A 22,102-nucleotide genomic window follows, 5' to 3' on the forward strand; every position below is an offset into this window, starting at 1 on the left:
GTTTAACAAAGATACATGCCAATACAAACTGTAGCAAAACCCACTTAAGTTGTAAACAAACCAATGGCAACAACAATATTAATACAGTCGGTCTGTTATTGTTGGACATTATAAATTTACTCATTCGAAACAAATATTTCAGGTTCCCTATGGGAATCAACATCTTTATCAACAATAATATTGCCTCAGCTAGCATGTGCAGGCATTTTTTTTAGTGATATGAGATTATGTATTCTGCCTGCGCATTAATTTTGACGGTCCATAGTATTTTACCACATGGCCGAGTAACAATTTCCCTAGAACAAATACTCCCCCCCACCCCACCCTCTTGTGGGTGGGGCCAGTAGAATACATCCATGTCTCTCCTGTTGTGATAAGAGGTAACTAAAAGTGGGACTAAGAGCTCTTAATTTGGGAGCGTGGGTTGGCGACATTGGTTCCCCTATCTCCGTATAGCATTGCTCTCGCTTAGTTTCATCACACGTCTCGCTTTCATTTTTCTTATCCGACCTCCCTTGGACTGCTCTTGTTCTCTTCCGACCCCAATGTATTAAGTTTGCGAGGTCTAGGGAGTCCCTTCACTTTCCACGCCCTTCATGGCCCTTTGATTTCTTTTGCCGATATCTTCACCCTTCAAAGTGACCACCCTCTTTCATTTTCCCTCTGATTAGTGGGTGATGGCCCAGTTGTACTTCCTCTTAAAACAATAACCACCACCACCTTGGGTGACCCATGGCCGAGTATTTATTTTTTAGGTGACACCAAATGTACCACCAGAAATCCCTTACAGACTGACATCATACGACACAGAGTGTCAAATGAACTTTTCCTGCCAGGTCTGTCTGTTCAACGCCATGTGTATGTTTGTCCGTCAGAGGGCAGCACTAATCAGACTGCTACATCTCCCGTGGAAGGGGAGACTAGGTGATGCGACTCACCGGTGTCAGTGAGTTACGAGACTTTAATTACTGTGGGTAGATGTGTTCAGTTTGGTGTGCTACATCATGGACCACAGCGTCCTGTGTGTATATTTTGTATAGTGTAATAAGCTTAGTGAATAAATTAGGTATGTAATGCACATTATGTTGGCCTTCCATTTGCACTTAATGATAATAGTGAAATACATTTCATGGACTGTGGGAAGAGCTAGGCCTCATTCCGACATGAGTGATCCACTCGAACATGAGACCGAACATTAAGGTCCTCCGGGCCGGATGGGATTCAGTGGCGATATTACATCTCGTATAATCTGCGCATTCATTAGTGAATACAGTTCGTTTACACGTGTTTATATTTGTGTAAAATACAAATGTGTTCATTCAGCCGCTAAGCCTACAACCACCCACGTGTTAGGTACTGCGCAGAAAAGTACAACCGAGTGAATTCAACTACAGTGCCGTATATGTAATTCACAACAATTTTCTACACGAAACACTGACTTGTGATTAACTGAGTTCTAATATTCTCAACAATTATAAACTTCGAGATTGAAGAGTGTGTTGCCGCCATCTTGCGCGAATGAATACGGTCTTGCCAACAACTGGTATAGATTCCAAGGTGTAGTCCAGATCTGTAGCAGTAGTTCCAGAGGTGACCACCAGAGTGCAGCCCAGCCACTCAGAGCTCTTTGGTTTTCAGCCCTGCTGTGGAAGGATACATCCTCCTGATCTGTAAGTAGTCTGGCATTCCCAGTCCTTATCTTATATCCATTATTTCTTGTTATCCTTCACCATGGATCCTGTCCAGTGAGAAGGTCTCATAAAGAAGAGAGCAGTTATTACGGCTCGAATAAAGCATATGGCTAGTTTTGTCAGTGCATTCAATGAAGGCTCTAGTCTGAATGATATTTGAGTTAGGCAAAGGCTGCTATGTTCAAGTAAGAAGGAATACAATGATGTTCAAACCTAGTTAGAAACTAACGATACCCAAGAAGTTCATGATGCAGATAGGGAATCCATTGAAGAATTTATCCTAGGAATAGAATCTAAGATAGAAACTCTATTGGAAACAAATTCAAGCGCAACTTCCCCCACAACGTCTAGTTATTCAAATACTAGTAGCATGCATGAAATAAGACTCCCTACAATTTCACTACCAAAATTTACAGGAATTATTTCTGAATTTATTCAATTTTGAGATGCCTTCCAAAGTCTAGTAATTAATAATCATGCCTTAACAGACATACAGAGGTACTATTACCTACTACCATGCTTATCGGGAAAACCTCGCAAATTAATTGAAAGCTTGCCTGTCACGGAAAGCAATTTCAAGGTAGCTTGGGAATTAATCTTTAAGAGATATAATAACCCCAAACATTGTAGACCTACATGTTAAGCAACTGCTAAATCTTCCATCAGTGAAAACAGAATCAGCTAAGGATTTAAGAGTATTGCTAAATCAACTGCTGAGCAACCTGAGCGCTATCGAAGTAATGGAGATAGACGTGCCTCTGCATAAGGTTTTGTTATCTTGCTTAATGCTAGATAGAATCAGCCTCAGTCTAAGAAAACAGTGGGAAGTTAAATCCTCAGATAAGAAGTTCCCTCGGTTGAAGGATTTGGTAGCATTCTAGGAAAATAGTTGTCAAATTCTGGAGGTAATCAACCTCAAAAAATACCAAAGCGACAAGCAACATGTCGTACCCAAACATGATGGTTATAAGGGTAGTAAGAAATACTTAGTCACAACACCAACTCATTTTGAGTTTTGTAGAGCTTCTCACACCCTAACAAAATGCCCTAGGTTTCGCAAAGCCAGCGTTGGAAATAGAATAGATTTCGCCAAGAAGTGTAAACCTTGCTTTAACTGTCTGGGTGCTAATCATACTTTGAAGGAGTGTAGTTCACAAAATTGTCGAATCTGCAATAATAGACATCATACTCTGTTGCACAAGGAGCAGAGTACTTACTACAATGCTTCTACTACATCAGAAAACAACCAGACTCAGCAGCAATCCCACTGTGCTGTGAAGAGCAACTATACTAATGTGGAAGCTCTATTGTCAACAATTCTCGTAGTGGTTATAGACAAATGTGGGAATGCACATCAATGTCCAGCTCTACTTGATAGTGCATCTCAAATGCATTTCATGTCCAATCATGTGGGGATTGAAATGAGTTGGCACTCAATGACTATAAGGGGAATTAGTGACATTAAGGCAACTGAATCATCACATATTTTTCAAACTCAAGTTACCTCCAGGATCACAGACTACACTACCCCTATTTTTTGTGCAGTACCTCCTCGCATAACTGATCAGCTCCCCTACAGGCCAGCTTGACATGTCTGATTGACAGCTCCCACGGGACATTTCCTTCGCCAATCCTCAGTTTAGTACACCAGGTGAAGTTGATTTAATACTGAGGCCTTCTGTATTTTTTTGACACACTGCGTCGTGGTCAACTCAAGAGAGAAAATCATCCCATACTACAAGACACCGAGTTTGGCTGGATCTTATCAACAAGATACCACCACACTCTCTAAAAGTCTACCAGCAAGAAAGTAATGTCTTCTTTTATGCACAGCAACGAACTGCACATACAGGTTGAACGGTTCTGGCAACAAGAGGAAGTAAAGATGTCTCCCTGGCGTTCTAAGGAAGAAAGTCAGTGTGAAGAATACTTTGTGAATAACACTATTAGGGACAGCACCAGAAGATATGTTGTTAGACTGCCTATTAAACCACATCATGAACTTGGGGATTAATTTAAATACGCCACTCATTGTCTCAATCAAATTGAACAGCGGTTATATCGCCAACCCTACTTGAAAGACTATTTCAAGTTCATGACAATATGCTGATCTTCATCACATGGAACTTGTGACAACGCAAAACAATAAGCCAACATATTGCCTGCTGCATCATGCTGTAATTAAGCAGTCCAGAACTACCACTAAGGTCAGAGTCGTCTTCAACGCCTCTGCTAAAACTACTAGTAACTACTCACTGAACGATAGTTGGACCTACAGTGCAAGAAGACTTCTATTCTATCATCTTGCGATGTAGAACACACAAGTATGCCTTCATTGCAGATGTTACAAAAATGTACAGGCAAATTCTAGTTCATTCTGATGACCAAGATCTGCAACGCATTGTATGGCGTTCATCTCCGAATGAACCTATGCAGATTTATCGACTTTCCACTGTAACTTATGGTACCTCAGCAGTGCTTTCCTTAGCCACGGGATGCCTGATACAACTTGCCAATGATGGTGCACTGCAATATCCAAGAGCGTTGGAGACTTTACGAAGAGACTTCTATGTTGATGATGTTCTGAGTGGAGCAGATACCATTGGAGATGCACTCAGTCTGCAACAACAGCTGATTGAACTAATCAGTAGCGCAGGCTTTCCTTTTCATAAATGGTGTGCTAACCATCCTGCTCTTTTAGAACACATACCTCTTGAGTACCAAGAATCACAACTGCCCTGGAGCCTGGATGACAAGGAAGACGGTACCATTAACCCCTAAGCGCCGACCTCTATACGTGGTATAGACCCCCTTTTCTTCCGTAGCCGCCGACCTCTATACGTGGTATAGACCCATACATGGTTTCGCATTTACGGCTATAGCGCGAAGAGTTTTGGTGTTATGGATATGCAAATTGTTTTGTTTCCAAGAAGACATTTTCGGGTTTATCAGTGTTCTAAATAAGAATTGAAAATCGTTAAAGTGTAGTTGCTTTTGCAAGGATAAGTATTTGTCAATTATGTCTGAGCACCAATCCCTGCTTTTTTAATAGTCCGTTTGCTTCTTTCTTTCCCACAGAATAAAACAAAGAAATGATGATCTGAGAAGTTTGTCTTTTCGTGTTATGTTCTTTGCTCTAATTTTGTATTAAGAGTGCGGTTTATTTATTATATTTGTCTTTATTTCTCAGCTTGTAGTCTTTCGTAACTCTCCACGAGTGCTCTGTGTAGGCATCAGTTAGTGCTGCTTTCTGTCATACGACACGAGAAGCAGTTGTGCATGGTATATATCTCGTTTGAAAGACGATGTATCGACCTTTTAATCTGAAATATGTATCGAGTTGTTTTCAATCGTCATAAATGTTATTCCCCTCATTCAGTTTCGTCCTGCCGCTTTCGGTCCCGCTGCAGCTTCATCAGCTTGTGTGACGCACCGCGCTCAATGGCTAGCTCCTGCTGAGAGTAACGTGCTTGAAATATTGTATAATTCAAATGAAAGAGTAGTCGGAAGTAGTAGTGGCAGTATTAGCAGTAGTGATAATGAAATAGATGATGTAGCTGTGGCCGATGCAGTGGTAAATGATGAGAGTGACGATGAGGAGGATCCAGTACTTGGAAATTTCGTGTAGGAGACTATAGATACGCATACAGGTCAAAGGGAAGTTTTCAGCAGTGAATTATGATTCCTAGATTCTCCAATAATATTTAGACAAGTCACAGGGACAAACATTGAGCAGTTATCTTATCAGTTTCAGCTGATGGAAGGTTTGTTTACGTAGTACAAAATACGCTTCTCGGGCGGGAAACGAAATATTCAAGGCCGGCGCGCATCAGATAATACAGTTCCAAGGTTGCAGGAAATACGTTTTATCAGGAAATTAGCACCCAAGAGTGAGAAATCCAAACCTCAGAGATGTTGTATCGCGTGTTCAAAACACGGTGAAAAGAAGACATCGGTGTACTGCTGCCAGGAGTGTGCCATGGGTCTCTGTCTCGAAGAGTGCTTCGAACTCTATCACACGGAACTAAATTACTAAGGAAATGTGAAACAATTATGTAATTATCTTGATGTATATAGTTCTACCATAAGGAATTCCAAATTTCATGAATATCGGGCTACTCGTATACTAGTAGTAACGCTTTAAGTGAATCAATGTATTTCAGTCGCGCGTAGTTGAAATCTCATCCGGCCGCGGGGTAGGAAGCTCTTTAAACGGCTGCGACGCTGAGGGGTTAAGGCCTTGGGACTACTGTGGCATCCTCTAAAGGACATCTTCCAGTTTGTAGCTACCAGCCACACCAAGAAGACCACATCTTGGACAAAAGTGTGTTATCCTGCATTTCATCCATTTTCGATGCTTTAGGACTCTTAGGTCCAGTAATAATAAAATGTAAAATTTTCTTGCAACACTTGTGGCAAGCAAAAGTGGACTCTGATCAGAGTTTGCCTCCTGAGCTATTAACTACTTGAGAACAGTTTCAGGCACACTTGCCATCACTCAATGACATTCGCATCCCTCGAAGAGTGACGGGAGACGGAGAAATTAAACGATATGAGTTATAAGGGTTCTCTGATGCTTCAGAAAGGGCCTTTGGAGTATCTGTTTACCTACGGAGTATAGATGTCAAGGATAATGTAACAGTAATGCTGTTACGCTCCAAATCCAGAGTAGCACCACTTAACAGATTTCCCTCCCTAGACTTGAACTATGTGGTGCATTACTCCTTGTAAAATTAATGGATACGGTTAGAACTGCACTTAAGCTAAAAATTGAATAAAACTACTATTGGACAGTTTCTACAATAGTATTAGCTTGGCTTGCAGGAGAGCCCGAATCATGGAGTGTCAGATACAACTACTGTCATCTGTAGAATAACGGAACCATGTGAAGTCACAGGACAATCCAGCTGACATCATTTCGAGGGGGATTGAACCACTTCAAGACAACCAGTTATGGTGGGCGAGGCCATCTTGGCTCTACCAGCCACAGTCAGCCTGGCCTGTCAGTGACATGAAGAAAACTTCCAAACTCAATGATGTACCAGAGCAACAGACACCAGCTGTTTGTTTACTTGTCAGTCATTTCCTTGAAGACTTAGTCCAGTGCTTTTCTTCTTGGTCACGGGTGGTAAAAGTCATGGCCTTTGTACTGAGGTACATGAACAACCTCAGGCTTGCTGCTTCAAGAAGACAGGTGGGAAGCCTTGACTGTAGTCGAACTTCACGAGGCATCGCACAGGCTCATTCGTACTGCCCAAGAACTAGAATATGGTAAGGAGCTTCATGATCTGCGACTTGGCAGACAGATCGCAAAGGACAGCAAGTTGAAGTCTCTTCATCCCTTTGTAGATGCAAACCAGATGCTTAGGGTGGGCAGCAGATTGGAAAAATCTCAAGCTCTGTACAGCCAGAAATATCCCATCGTCCTACCACCTAATCATCATGTGACCAGGTTGTTAGTAATGTGCGAGAACATGCGACTTCTACATGCTGGACCCCAACTTTTACTTGCAACCATTAGACAACGATATTGGATATCTAATGGTAAGTCTGTCATTAGGCACATAACACACAAGTGTCTCCCTTGCTACAGGTTGAAGGCAAGCACATCGACTCAACTCATGGGCCAGCTCCCACACCACAGGGTAGAACCCAACAGACCATTTTTGAACTGTGGAGTTGACTATGGGGATCCATTCTACATTAAGCAAGGGACATGTAAGAGCAAAACAAAGGTAAAATGTTATATTGCTCTATTCATCTGCATGGCAACTAAGGAGATCCATCTTGAACTTGTCTCTGACCTGTCTACTGATGCATTCCTAGCTGCTTTGTGTAGATTTAAATCGTGTCGGGGTATCTGCCGGAATATCTACAGCGACAACGGAAGTACATTCGTGGGAGCAAGAAACGAACTACAGGAGCTTCACACCCTCTTGAGATTTCAAGTACATCAGAGGAAAGTGGATGACTTGGCATCTCAATGTGGAATACAGTGCCATTTTATTCCACTGCATACCCCTCATTTTGGTGGGCTGTGGGAGGCTGGCAGAAAGTCTACTAAGTCCCATTTGAAGAAGATTGCAGGAAATCTTGTAGACTTTTGAAGAAATGTCCAAGTTGTTAATCCAGATAGAGGCATGCCTGAATTCAAGACCAATAACCAAATTGTCTGATAGTCCTGATGACTATTCATTCCTGACTCCTGGCCACTTCATAATTGGAGAACCTCTCACAACCATCCCAGAGCCAGATTTACTTGCAGTTTCAGGTTCTCGTCTATCCAGGTGAAAACTACTTCAGCACTGCAGGCAGTATATCTGGAAGCAATGGTCATGGGACTATCTATGTCAACTCCAGCAGCGGACTAAGGGGTCAGCAGGAAGGGCGAACCTTCGACCCGGAACTCTGGTTCTTCTCAAGGAAGATAACCTGCCACCTCTCGCACGGCAAACAGGGATCATGGTAGATATGCAAGCAGGGGCTGACGGCTTGGTGCGAATTGCCACTAGTGGCACTCCCAAGGGGACCTTCAAATGCTCAGTTGCCGTCTCTTTCCAGAAAAGGTTGAAACTGTACATAGTGCAAAAGTGTAAACTTTCATGTGCTAAGCCTTTCTATTTTACATTTTTCAGTGTGAGTGCTAATCCTTTTTGTTGTTAATAATATTTATGTTTGTAATTCATATATAAACTAGCAATTACCCGCGGCTTCGCTCGCGTGGATTTCGTAATTTGATCAAAGTAATCGTTCCTCGGCATTGTACTATGACATTATCTGAAAATTCCTAATGTATAAAAACTCACCAAAAAATTGAATTTCATTTACCCCAGAAATTCTTTGTAAACCATGTTTGTGGTATTACCTTTTGGGGCTAAGACTACCATGCGACATAGAACTGTACACGTGAGAAACAGTCTTCTCTCAAGTCGAAAAAATAAATACATGTTCATTTTATTTTTAAAGGAGATTCCAAATACCTATTCCCACATCTGTAACATCTTCAGTTTTTGAGATATACATAAGTATCCCCATAAAAAGAATTCAACTCCTTGATCAGTCCTACCCCCACACCATCCAAGTGTATTCTCCGAAAACAAAAATACACGTTTCTTTATATTTAAAGGAGATTCCAAATACCAATTTTCACGCTTGTAACATCTTCAGTTTTTAAGATATAAGTATCCTCATAAAATATAATTCAACTATATTTCACTTCCTTTCACCCCCCCCGTCAAGTGCGCTCTCCGAAAACAAAAAGGAACAGGTTCCTGTATTTTTCAAGGACTTTCCAAATACCAAGTTTTTTGTCTCTAACACGTTAAGTTTTGGACATATAATGTAGATATACCGGTTCTCATTTTAAAAATTCACCCGCTTTTCCAATTCTTTTCAACCCTTAACTAGATTTTCCAGAAACAAAAAAATACGTGTTTCATTATTTTTAAAGGAGATTCCAAATACCACTTTTCATGTCTGAACGTCTGTAACCCCTTCAGTTTTTGAGATAAATGTATACTCATAAGAATAATTCAACTTCTTCCTCTTGACTCCTTTCTACCCATCTCCCGCCTTAAGTGGACTTCCTGAAAACAAAAAACACCTGTTTCTTTATTTTGGAAGAAAATTCAAATCACTAACTTTCACATTTGTAACAGCTTCAGTTTTTAAGAAAAAGTAGCCTCATAAAAATGTTTCAACTCCGCATTTAATTATTTTCAACCCCACGCCCCTTTCGTCGATTTTCCGAAAGAAAGAAAAAAAAACACCATACATACAAACATTATCATTACAGACTGTTATGCCTTTCAGAGTTCAGTCTGCAAGCCTCTGAGAATTTACTAAACGTCGCCACAATCCTCGATTTGCAACTAGTGTTGTGGCCTCATTTAGTTCTATACCCCTTATCCTTAAATCGTTAGAAACTGAGTCTAACCATCGTCGTCTTGGTCTCCCTCACCTTCTCTTACCCTCCATAGCAGAGTCCATTATTCTCCTAGGTAACCTATCCTCCTCCATTCGCCTCACATGACCCCACCACCGAAGCCGGTTTATGCGTACAGCTTCATCCATCAAGTTAATTCCTAAATTAGCCTTTATCTCCTCATTCCAAGTACCCTCCTGCCATTGTTCCCACCTGTTTGTACCAGAAATCATTCTTGCTACTTTCATGTCTGTTACTTCTAACTTATGAATAAGATATCCTGAGTCCACGCAGCTTTCGCTCCCGTAAAGCAAAGTTGGTCTGAAAACAGATCGATGTAAAGATAGTTTCGTCTGGGAGCTGACTTCCTTCTTACAGAATACTACTGATCGCAACTGCGAGCTCACTGCATTAGCTTTACTACACCTTGATTCAATCTCACTTACTATATTACCATCCTTGGAGAATACACAACCTAAATACTTGAAATTATTGACCTGTTCTAGCTTTGTATCACCAATCTGACATTCAATTCTGTTGAATTTCTTACCTACTGACATCAATTTAGTCTTCGAGAGGCTAATTTTCATACCATACTCACTGCACCTATTTTCAAGTTCCAAAATATTAGACTGCAGGCTTTTGGCACAGTCTGCCATTAGACCAAGTCGTCAGCATAGGCTAAACTGCTTACTACATTTCCAACTAACTGAATACCTCCCTGCCATTTTATACCTTTCAGCAGATGATCCATGTAAACTATGAACAGCAAAGGTGAAAGATTACAGCCTTGTCTAACCCCTGTAAGTACCCTGAACCAAGAACTCATTCTACCATCAATTCTCACTGAAGCTCAATTGTCAACATAAATGCCTTTGATTGATTTTAATAATCTACCTTTAATTCCATAGTCCCCCCAGTATAGTGAACATATTTTCCCTCGGTACCCTGTCATATGCTTTCTCTAGATCTACGAAACATAAACACAACTGCCTATTCCTCTCGTAGCATTTTTCAATTACATGGCGCATACTGAAAATCTGATCCTGACAGCCTCTCTGTGGTCTGAAACCACACTGCTTTTCATCCAACTTCCTCTCAACAACTGATCACACCCTCCCTTCCAAGATGCCAGTGAATACTTTGCCTGGTATACTAATCAATGAGATACCTCTAAAGTTGTTGCAATCCTTCCTGTTCCCTTGCTTATAGATAGGTGCAATTACTTGCTTTTGTCCAATCTGAAGGTACCTTACCAACACTCCACGCTAATTTTACTACTCTATGAAGCCATTTCATCCCTGCCTTCCCACTATACTTCACCACTGTAGGTCTAATTTCATCTATTCCTGCTGCCTTATGACAGTGGAGTTTATTTACCATCCTTTTCACTTCCTCAAGCATAATTTCACCAACATCATTTTCCTCCTCCCCATGAGCTTGGCTGTTTGCAACACCACCAGGATAATTTTCTTTTTTACATTGAGAAGATGTTCAAAATATTCCCTCCACCTCTCCAGTGATTCCCTGGGATCTATTATGAGTTCACCTGAATTACTCAAAACACTGTTCATTTCCTTTTTCCCTCCCTTCCTAAGATTCTTTATTACTGTCCAGAAAGGTTTTCCTGCTGCTTGACCTAGCCTTTCCAGGTTATTACCAAAATCTTCCCATGACTTCTTTTTGGAATCAACAACTATGTGTTTCGCTCTGTTTCTTTCATCTACATACAAATCCCTGTCTGCCTCGGCCCTTGTTTGGAGCCGTTTCTGATAAGCCTTCTTTTACGTTTACAGGCTGCTCTCACTTCATCATTCCACCAAGATGTTCGCCTTTTCCCATCTTTACACACAGTTGTTCCTAGGCATTCCTTTGCTGATTCTACTACAGCATCCCTGTATGCCACCCATTCACTTTCTATATCCTGAACCTGCTTACTGTCTACTGTTTGAAAGTTCTCACTAATCATATCCATGTACTTCTGTCTAAATTCCTCGTCCTGGAGATTTTCTACCCTTATTCGTTTGCAGACAGATTTCACTTTCTCTACCCTAGGCCTAGCTATACTTAGTTCACTACAGATCAGATAGTGGTCTGTATCATCAAAAAATCCACGAAAAACTCTTACATTCCTAACAGATTTCCTGAATTCAAAGTCTGTTAAGATATAGTCTATTATGGATCTGGTACCCCTAGCCTCTCATGTGTAGTGGTGAATAGCCTTATGCTTGAAGAATGTATTCGTAACAGCTAAACCCATACTAACACAGAAGTCCAGCAAACGCTTCTCATTCCCATTAGCTTCCGTATCTTCCCCACATTTACCAATCACCCTTTCATATCCTTCAGTTCTATTCCCAACTCTCGCATTGAAATCGCCCATTAGCACTATTCTATCCGTGCTGTTGACCCTGACCACGATGTCACTCAATGTTTCATAAAACTTGTCAACTTCATCCTGATCTGCACCCTCACATGGTGAATACACGGACACAATTCTTGTCCTAATTCCTCCAACTGACAAATCTACCCACATCATTCCCTCATTTACGTGCCTAACAGAAACTATGTTGCGTGCAATGGTATTCCTGATAAAGAGCCCTACCCCAGACTCTGCCCTTCCCTTTCTAACACCTGTCAAGTACACTTTATAATTTCCTATCTCTTCCTCATTATCTCCCCTTACCTGAATATCACTTACCCTAGCACATCCAGATGCATCTTCTTTGCTGACTCAGCCAGTTCTACGTTCTTTCTTCCATAAGCCCCATTAATATAGATAGCTCCCCATCGAATTCCATTTTGTTCGCCAAGTTGTTTCCAAGGAGTCCTTCGCCTGTCAAATGGGAATGGGACTCCATTACTCCCATAGGTCCGAGGCTTGCTTAAAATGTTTTGAGCTCGGTAAATTCATGAAGCAGGATGCTACCCTACTTGCACATACTCCAAGTGAGGATCTCTCCTCTAACGGGTTATGGACCACCAGTGAATTGTATAGTCCTAGCTGCCTGAGCACAAGGAGGGCCATGACTCAGAATATGTCCGAGATGCCCACTCCCATTCCATAGCAACTGGTATCCCGACTCAGGACCACTTACTAGGCCACTCAGCCGCTGCCCATGGTTCACGAACTAGGACGTGACTACAGTAACTCACAAACATGAACTATAAAAAAAAAATAAAAAAAAAATAAAAAAAATGTATGTTCCTTTATTTTTAAAGGAGATTCCAAATACTAATTTTCATGTCTGTAGCATTTTTAGCTTTGTAGATATAAGTATCCTCATAAAAGTAATTCAACTGCTTTTTCACCCTCCCCGCTTTCCTACCCGTTAAGTTGATTCCCTCTTCCCCAAAAGAGCGCATTTCTTTATTTTTAAAGGAGATTCCAAATACCAATTTTCACGCCCTTAATATCTTTAGCTTTTGAGATATAAGTATCCTCATACAAAGAATTCAACTAATTTTTCAATTCATTCACTCTCCTTAAGTGGATTTTCCGAAGACAAAAGAACACGTGTTTCTTTACTTTGAAAGAAGGTTCCAAACACAAATGTTCATGCCTCTAACATCTTCAGTTTTTGAGATATCCTCATAAAAAGAATTCAAATCCTTTCTCACCCCAGCCCTTTATGTTGATTCCCCCCCCAAATGCGTGTTTCTTTATTTTTATAGGAGATTCCAAATACAAATTTTCACGTGTGTAACATGTTTAGTTTTTGAGATACAAGTATCCTCGTACAAATAATTCACCAAATTTTTCAATTTTTTCACATACCCCACCCCGTTAAGGGGTTTTCCCGAAAACAAAAGAATACACGATTCCTTATTTTTAAAGTTTTTTAGATATACTGTAAATATGCTAATTTTAAAAATTCACCCTCTTTTTCATTTCCCCTTAAGTGGATTTTACGAAAAAACTATTTATATTTCTTTACTTTTACAGGAAATTCCAAATACCAGTTTTCAAATCTGTAATATGTTTCGTGTCAGAGATAATTTGCAGATATAATCTTTTTAAAATTTCACCCCTGTTCACCCCCTATTTATCGGATTATCCAAAAACACATGTTTCTTTATTTCCAAAGGAGATTCCAAATTTCAATTTTCATGTCTGTAATATCTTCAGTTGTTGAGATATAAGTCTCCTCATAAAAGGTGTTCAGCCCCTTTTCCACCTTTTTAGGATTTTCAGAAAAAAAAAGTGTTCATTTATTTTTTAAAGAAGCTTCCAAATACCAATTTTTACGTCTGTAAACTTTTAAGTTTTTGAGATATAGATATCCACTTTTTATAAATAATTTACCCCCTTTTCCACCCCCCTAGCGATGGAATATTCAAAAATCCTCCCTTAGTGAGCACCTACATGTCAATATGAATGTATCTGCATAATTTCTTTTCTTTATGTCCAGTAGTTTTGGCTCGGCGATGATGAATCAGTCAGTCAGGACAAGTTATTTTATATATATAGATTAGGTAGGCAGTATGTTCAATGCCATGTGTATGTTTGTCCCTCAGAGGGCAGCACTAATCAGACTGCTACATCCCCCATGAAAGGGGAGATTAGGTGATGTGACTCACCGGTATCAGTGAGTTACGAGACTTGAACTACCATGGGTAGATGTGTTGAGTTTGGTGTGCTACTTCATGGACCACAGTGTCCTGTGTGTATATATTGTGTACAGTGTAATTAGCTTAGTGAATAAATTAGGTATGTAATGCACATTATGTTGGCCTTCCATTTGCACTTAATGATAATAATGAAATACATTTCGAGGACTGTGGGAAGAGCTAGGCCTCATTCGACATGAGTGATCCACTCAAACACGAGACCGAATAAGTTCTTGACACACCTATATCCCCCGCTCCTCCACCTCCACAGGTGCAAAAGCAAGGAAGAACGCATCATCAATATTACACCCGGCGCAAAACTGTGAAAGAATGACAGGAGTTACTGTTCCAAAGGAAAGCAGGCTTAATAAGATTTGACAACTAGGAATTAGTTATATTTTCATCTACATTAATAATAAGAGCCGCACTGTGATATCAGGATTTCTTCATTTCGATAATTACTTATAAATTGTATAATTTTTAATTTATAAATTGATCTTTTTTCATGAATTATTAAGAAAAGAATATTTATTAGGACAATTTCTCTATGGAATATTGTACAAGTGTTTCCTTGACGACTGCTTTCTATTGTAGAAATAATTTATATATTTTCTCTTGAGTTATTTGTTTGTTTTAATCTTGTCAATCTTATGTTAATTTTAAGGACACTTCCTCTAAAGCATTACTTTGTCAATTTTATATATTTTTCATCTAAACAGTGTTATGTGGCTGAAGATGTTGATAATATACGAAACATGTACCACTTTTGACCTTTAAAATTGCCTTAAGCAATCACTGTATCGACTAGGTGGAAAATAAATAAATACTTAATTGTGAATCTATTGAAGTGCGATACGGACCATGAAACTGATTTTATGTAAGGTCTGAACCCTCGATCTTGGAATTTACAGGTCGATGCTCTACCACTAATCCACAGAGGTGATTCAAACACAGTTTAGTGAAGTCTAACCCTTATGTTGTAAAGAAATCAATGGTTTTTGTCAACAGTTGGCATCACAATTCAATCATTAGCAGATAAGTAAGCCGCTATCAACAAAATAGCATCTTGCTGTGGGAAGTGTGGGACTTCCTATAGTATAGTTCTACCAGAATAAGTAATTAAAGAGCATGATAAGTACAGCAGCAAAACGGAAAAACCCTTTATATAGAAGTGTTCAGACGTGAAAACATGATGGAGGCTGAGGTGAGGAAGCATGCAGAAAACCAGCTCCTAAATAATATGAATTTATATAAAATCATAACGAGCCCATAACTGAAATGAATGCTACCAACATTATTTAAACCATAATTTTGCCATGTGTAGACTAGAACAAATTCACTACTAAACCATGAGAAAAACACGGCAAACAAGAGCAAGTTTACAGTACCGTGAAATCAGTAACTTATTCAATTAAGATAATTACTCACTTCTCGTGCAATTTAAGAACTCGATGTACGATAGGAATATCTCTGCCTTCAACTTTAAACACCACAATCTCTCCGACACGAACAGGCTCTTCCTTGTAGTTCGTTAAGAATAACAAGTCACCCCTGTGGAATGCCGGCTCCATACTGCCACTGATAACAAAACAAAACATTCAATACCTTCTAATTACAAGTGTAGTAACAAAATATATTTAAACAACCTGTTGACAAAAAATTGGTCAGCCACAGAAACCCATAAGCCTAAACATCTACTCAAGCAAAAGACTTACTGAACAGCACAGTTGATGAAACACATAACTTCTGTTTTTGAGGTTACCTGTAGTTGACTGTCATATAAATATTATTAATGCAATATCGTATTTTCTAGCATAATTAACGCTCTTGCATAATTTACGCATCCCAATATTTTTGGGTCCAAAGTATTTGACGAACATCCATCACGTAGCTCCGGATGCATTTCGAAATAAAGATCTCAACTACCCAGGTAGCAGCCTTGCTATTGTGAAATCGGGCATTCCAAATACTTGGCAATGTGCTATTATCAGCTGGTAGGAAATACCACTGCACTAGTTCAGTGATGCATCAGGGTAGAAGTGACAAGCTACGAGCTATTCCAGTCTGGTACAAACGTATTTTACGAGTGTTTCGGGAACAGGACATGTGTTTTCTGTTATCTCAAAATTGTTTGTCAATCCACAGTGAGCAAGTATTCGAGTAATACTGCATCATATAAACTCGCTCTGATCAGTTACGCCGAAACATGCGAGCGTAGTGTCCGAATGCAACGTGCGCTACTGTGGTAACAGAGAAGTGCACTGAAAGTGATCAACAAATCTTGCAAAGCACTTTGCGGACCAAAAGGCAGTAAGTTTCCGAAAGTAGAGGAGGATCTGCTTAAATATATGATTTCTCTATGCAACGTTGGATATGCCGTTTTTCATGAAATTCTGTATTTTAACCTATTAACATGAAAGCCCGAGTATACTCGGGGTTTTATATATTTATATAAAATAAAATCCCGAGTATACTCGGGAATGCCGCTCATTGGTCGGTACCTAATTTAAAAGCCCGAATATACACATTTCTTGTTGTTTATCAATATTTCCGCCAGATGTTTATGAAATTATTACTTTAGGGTCCTATTTTTGCCAACAGATGTCTCTGACTCAACCGTAGTGGATGTCGGTGACTTTCAGCAATGTAGCATTGTGTGTTGATCCTTGTTTTAGGGCATTTCACACAGCCACAAACATTTGAACAGTATTGAGTGTCATGTTGTATTACTTGCCATCTGTTTAGTGCTGTGTTATTTATTTTAGAACCCGTAAAAAATATCACGAGTATACTCGGGATTTTAAAGCAGGAACTTTTCGGTGGCTTATATTTCATTGTTAAGTTCGAAAAATGTATTTTTATTGTTACCACTGTCATCAGTTTTCAATAAATAGCCCATTTTAACAATAAAAAAATTAGGTAAAAAAAAAGATCACAATTTTGTAAATAATTGGTATGTTAAGAGGTTAAAGGACAAGATATAGCTGTTGCACATGGAATCGGCATCTTGGATTTTAAGGTCAGCTGAGGCGGGATGATTACTTTTATGAAGAGAAATGGACTTTCTCTTCGACAAAGAACAGCTTCATGCCAAAAATTGCCAAATGCTTTCAACCAAAAAGGAATTGATTTTCATCGCTTTGTCGTTGAGAAGCGTAAAGTGAAGGAATATTTGCTCTCTCAAATAGGAACCACAGGTCAGACACCATTCAGTTTCCATATGCCACAAAGTCGAACAATCGATAAGAAGGGGACATTGAGTGTTATCGTACACACTATCGGAAGCAATGTACTGCAATGATTGCTATAACAGGTGATGGCAGAAAGTTTGCACCTTACGTTGTTCTAAAATGAAAAACAATGCCTGAAGTAAAATTTCTGCGAGGAACCCACGTTTTTATCCAAGAAAGAAAGGTGTATGGACACATCACTCGTTCAAGATTAGATATGAACAATTTGGGGAAATCTATCAGGGTCCCTCCTTTGATGCCCGACCCTTCTCGTGATGGACAGTTTTGTTCTTTTTTTGCCAGTATTTCATTATTATGTACTTACATCAATTGTACTTTTATGAGTTCATGTTTATTTCACTTCAGGGCCTATTGCCAGCTCGTAACGAGTAGAGTACTTTCCAGTGTCGATCCTTCAAACCCATGTGTCCAACTTACCTGATGTACCCTACTTCACTTTTCAGGAAAAACCTTACGTCGGAATTTTGCGCCAAATGACGGTAACCAAAGATCAGTTGAACAAATTGTGCGGATATTATATTTGATGTACCTTTTAAGTGTAAATGAACAGTAAATAATTTTTTTAAATATCTGAATTCCTTGAATAATTTAAAGCATCCAAATTTTTGGCCTGTGTTTTTCATTAAAATGGTGCATTAATTAAGCGAGAAAATACGGTATACATGTTTAACATTCATCTTATTTCCAGATTACAATTTTTCATCATTGTTTTCCTGAAGGCTGCTCGCATACCCCACTAAATGTTTTCGGCATACCTCTAGGGATACGTGTACCAAATTTTGAGAACCACTGGTTTAGATGTTTTTTTTTTTTCTTTTTCTTCTTTCACTCAGTGCACTCCTAAACAAAGGTGTAGCAGCATCATTATGTAATTCTGTTGATGGTCTGCCTCTACGAGTCTGTGTTCTGGCTTAGTGACTTGCCTGTGGCAGGTTCATATCAGTCAGGTTCTTCATCTAGTCCATTCACCGTAATGGTGCACATGTCCTGGGTCTTCCAGCATCTACTTTACTCTCTATGAAAAATCTTTTCATTGCCTGTGCTTTCTGGGAAATGTCACCAAAGCACTATATATTTTTTTTTTTTTTCCTTTTGACGATAAGCGTCGATAGCTCCGTTCTGATGTTTAGCAGTTTCAGGATTGATTCATTAATTCGGTGTGTCACTCAAGGTATTCAAAGTAATCTCCGATAGCACTACCTTTCTAGAGTGTCAATTCTCTGGCAATCAGCTACCTTCATTGTCCAGGTTTCTGCAACATAGGTCCGAAAAGAGAAGATAAAGAGTTTGCACAAGGATGAGTTTTTTCTGTCATGCTGGAGGTGTCCCAAATGCGAGTAAGTTTTGCTGTTGTATTCTTTGCCACCACAATGAGTCTATGGATCTCAGGCTGACATTCTCCCTTATTGGTGACAACAGGTCCCAGGTATTTACAGAGACTAAAGATCTCGCAATCTGAAATTCTTGTAACATCAGACAGTTGCTATTGAAGCAATCTACAATAAGGTATTTTGGTCTCTCTGAGTTATTAATTTCAAGACCATATGCTCTGGTCTGTTCATCTAACCTCCATAAGATGGTTGCACATTCATCTCTTGTAATCTTCAAAGGAAAAGAAGATGCCAAAATACTGCACAAACTACAGAGAGATAAAACTCATCATACACTATGTGATCTAAAGTATCCGGACAAAAAAAAACATACGTTTTTCATCTTAGGTGCATTGTGTTGCCACCTACTGCCAGGTACTCCATAGCACCCGGAGTCTGTACGTGAGATTTCCACACTCACAAACATCCCTAGGTCCACTGTTTCTGATGTGATAGTGAAGTGGAAATGTGAAGGGACATGTACAGCACGAAAGCGTACAGGCTGACTGACAGAGACCGCCTAGAATTAAAGAGGGTTGTCAAATGTAATAGGCAGGCATCTATCCAAACCATCACACAGGAATTCCAAACTGCATCAGGATTCACTCCAAGTACTATGATAGTTCAGCGGGAGGTGAGAAAACTTGGATTTCATGGTTGAGCGGCTGCCCATAAGCCACACATCACACAGGTCAATGCCAAACGACACCTTGCTTAGTGTAAGGAGCGTAAACATTGGACGATTGAACAGTGGAAAAACGTTGTGTGGCGTGATGAATCACGGTACACAATGTGGCGATCCGATGGCAGGGTGTGGGTATGGTGAATGCCCGGTGAACGTCATCTGCCAACGTGTGTAGTGCTAACAGTAAAATTCGGAGGCGGTTGTGTTATGGTGTGGTTGTGCTTTTCATGGAGGGGGCTTGCACCCCTTGTTGTTTTGCATGGCACTATCACAGCACAGGCCTACATTGATGTTTTAAGCACCTGCTTGCTTCCCACTGTTGAAGAGCACTTCGGGAATGGTGATTGCATCTTTCAACATGATCGAGCACCTGTTCATAATGCACGGCCTGTGGCGGAGTGGTTACACGACAATAACATCCCTGTAATGGACTGGCCTGCACAGAGTCCCGACCTGAATCCTATAGAACACCTTTGTGATATTTTTGGAACGCCGACTTTGTGCCAGGCCTCACCGACCGACATCGCTATCTCTCCTCAGTGCAGCGCTCTGTGAAGAATGGGCTGCCATTCCCCAAGCAACCTTTCAGCACCTGACTGAACGTATGCCTGCGAGAGTGGAAGCTGTCATCAAGGCTAAGGGTGGGCCAACACCATACTGAATCCCAGCATTACCGATGGAGGGTGCCACGAACTTGTATGTCATGTTCAGCCAGGTGTCCGGATACTTTTGTTCACATAGTGTATCACTGAAAGTGCAAAAGGTCATACATCAAAATTTTGCATTTTTTTATCAGTGCTAAATGTGGTGTTTTATGATTTCCACCTGGTAGCAAATTGTTATGTCATATGTCATCACGTGCTCTAATACGAAACATACCACAATCTGCCACTTGGTGCATAGCAAAACACCACATTTAGCACCGACTAGCTGAAGTACCTGTTCTTCATACGGATTTATGAGCAAGTATTAAAGTGGTTAAATTAAGGTAGCCTGCAAGTATGTACTGTATGTGTCTTACAACACACTCTTGTAGACAATATTTACGACCTTCTTATGGGTTACATAAATATACTGGTCAAGCTCCCTCGACACTCAAGAGCATGCTACGTAAAGCTGGCCGTGACTGAAGCAGGGTTCTCTAGATAATGATACAAAATGAAACGTGAATTATAAATCCACTAAATATAAATCCCAAATCCACACAATATTAGAAAGAAACATGGAATACCAGTATACATATAATATGATAAATTTATGATAATATTAGCACTCTAAACATACAACTGTAGAATCCAAATGCTTTCTGTAGAATGGCACGCTGATTCTTCAATGACTTACGTACAAAATGAGTGGCTTATTCATTAGTGAAGGTGACCACAGCCAAAAGCACAAGAAAGCTGAATTCTCTCAAAAATGTTAGAGTTGCAAAGAAAATACATAGGATGTTTCTTGTAGAAAATTTAATTTCGAGACCACATGGTGCACTTAATTTTTCGATAAGGAAAACTGTTTGCCCGTTATTTTAGTTTATGTAGGACAAAACAGCCTAAATTTGGGACATACATCACTAGTTCAAAACAATAATATACTGTATTTCAAAATGAAAAGTATCCCTTGCGTGACTCAGGATTTCAAGTTTCAAATTTCAACTCAATCAGTCCAATAAAGCCTATCCAGAACAAACTAACAGACACCATTTCATTTTTATTAATAATATAGATTTTAAACATAAAAAATTTTCATATATGATCTTGTGCAATTTCAGTAACGGTATGACATGAGTTTTATCTCTCTGTAGTTCTTGCAGTATTTAGCATTTCCTTTACCTTTTGAAGATTACAAGAGATGAACATGAATATGATGAAGATTAGGGAGCGAGTTATAGATGGAAGGCTGAGATATGAGGTGGGCATTACCAGTGAAAAATTCAGCTTCATGCCTGGATGATCAACAATGGACTCAATCTTTGGACTTTGCCAAATGATGGAAAAGTTTTGAGAAAAGCAGCAAGATTTACCCTGTGTTCATGGAGCAGAATTTTTCTCTAGCCTGTGACAGACTGCCCAGACAAGACCTTAGGTGTGTCTGGGAGAAGTACGTTACTATTCCAGGAACCTGACAATCAAGGTCAAGAACCCCTTAGGAAAGACTCAAATGGTTTTATGGTAAAGACTGGACGACATCAAGGATCCACCTATCCACCTTAAGTCACTTATTAAATGCTTGCACACACTAGCTGAGGCCAAACAACTGTTATTATTGATGTAATTAAACTTAGCTCCAGTTCAAGACCACGAGGTGCTCCCCTGAGACGTTTCAAAGACCAACTGAAACAAACCTTACAGATGGCAGAAATAAACCCACAAACCTGGGAAACACTTGCCAAGGACCGTTTACTTTCGCGGCAACTGTGCCTCAGTTCAACACTTCGGACAAGAACGCCGCAGACATGAAGATGTTAAGTGACAGGAACGCAAACTTCGCCAAACCCACCCAAGAACTCCCTCAGCTGCACGATGTGTGGACGTATGTTCTTCGCAAGAATTGGCCTGTACAGTCACCGCTAT

General features: G+C 39.9%; 1 protein-coding gene across 1 annotated transcript in view; it reads right to left on the reverse strand.

Moving 5' to 3' along the window:
- Window positions 1–22,102, reverse strand: part of twr (signal peptidase complex catalytic subunit SEC11 homolog C twr) — a 69,387-nt gene that overhangs the window by 35,050 nt on the left and 12,235 nt on the right. The window contains exon 3 of the mRNA XM_067154323.2: window positions 15,655–15,804. Within this exon, the coding sequence (XP_067010424.1) occupies window positions 15,655–15,804 (150 nt within the window). The remainder of the gene's footprint in view (window positions 1–15,654; window positions 15,805–22,102) is intronic.

This window comes from Anabrus simplex, chromosome 1, assembly GCF_040414725.1.
Source record: "Anabrus simplex isolate iqAnaSimp1 chromosome 1, ASM4041472v1, whole genome shotgun sequence".
Lineage (NCBI taxonomy): Eukaryota > Metazoa > Arthropoda > Insecta > Orthoptera > Tettigoniidae > Anabrus > Anabrus simplex.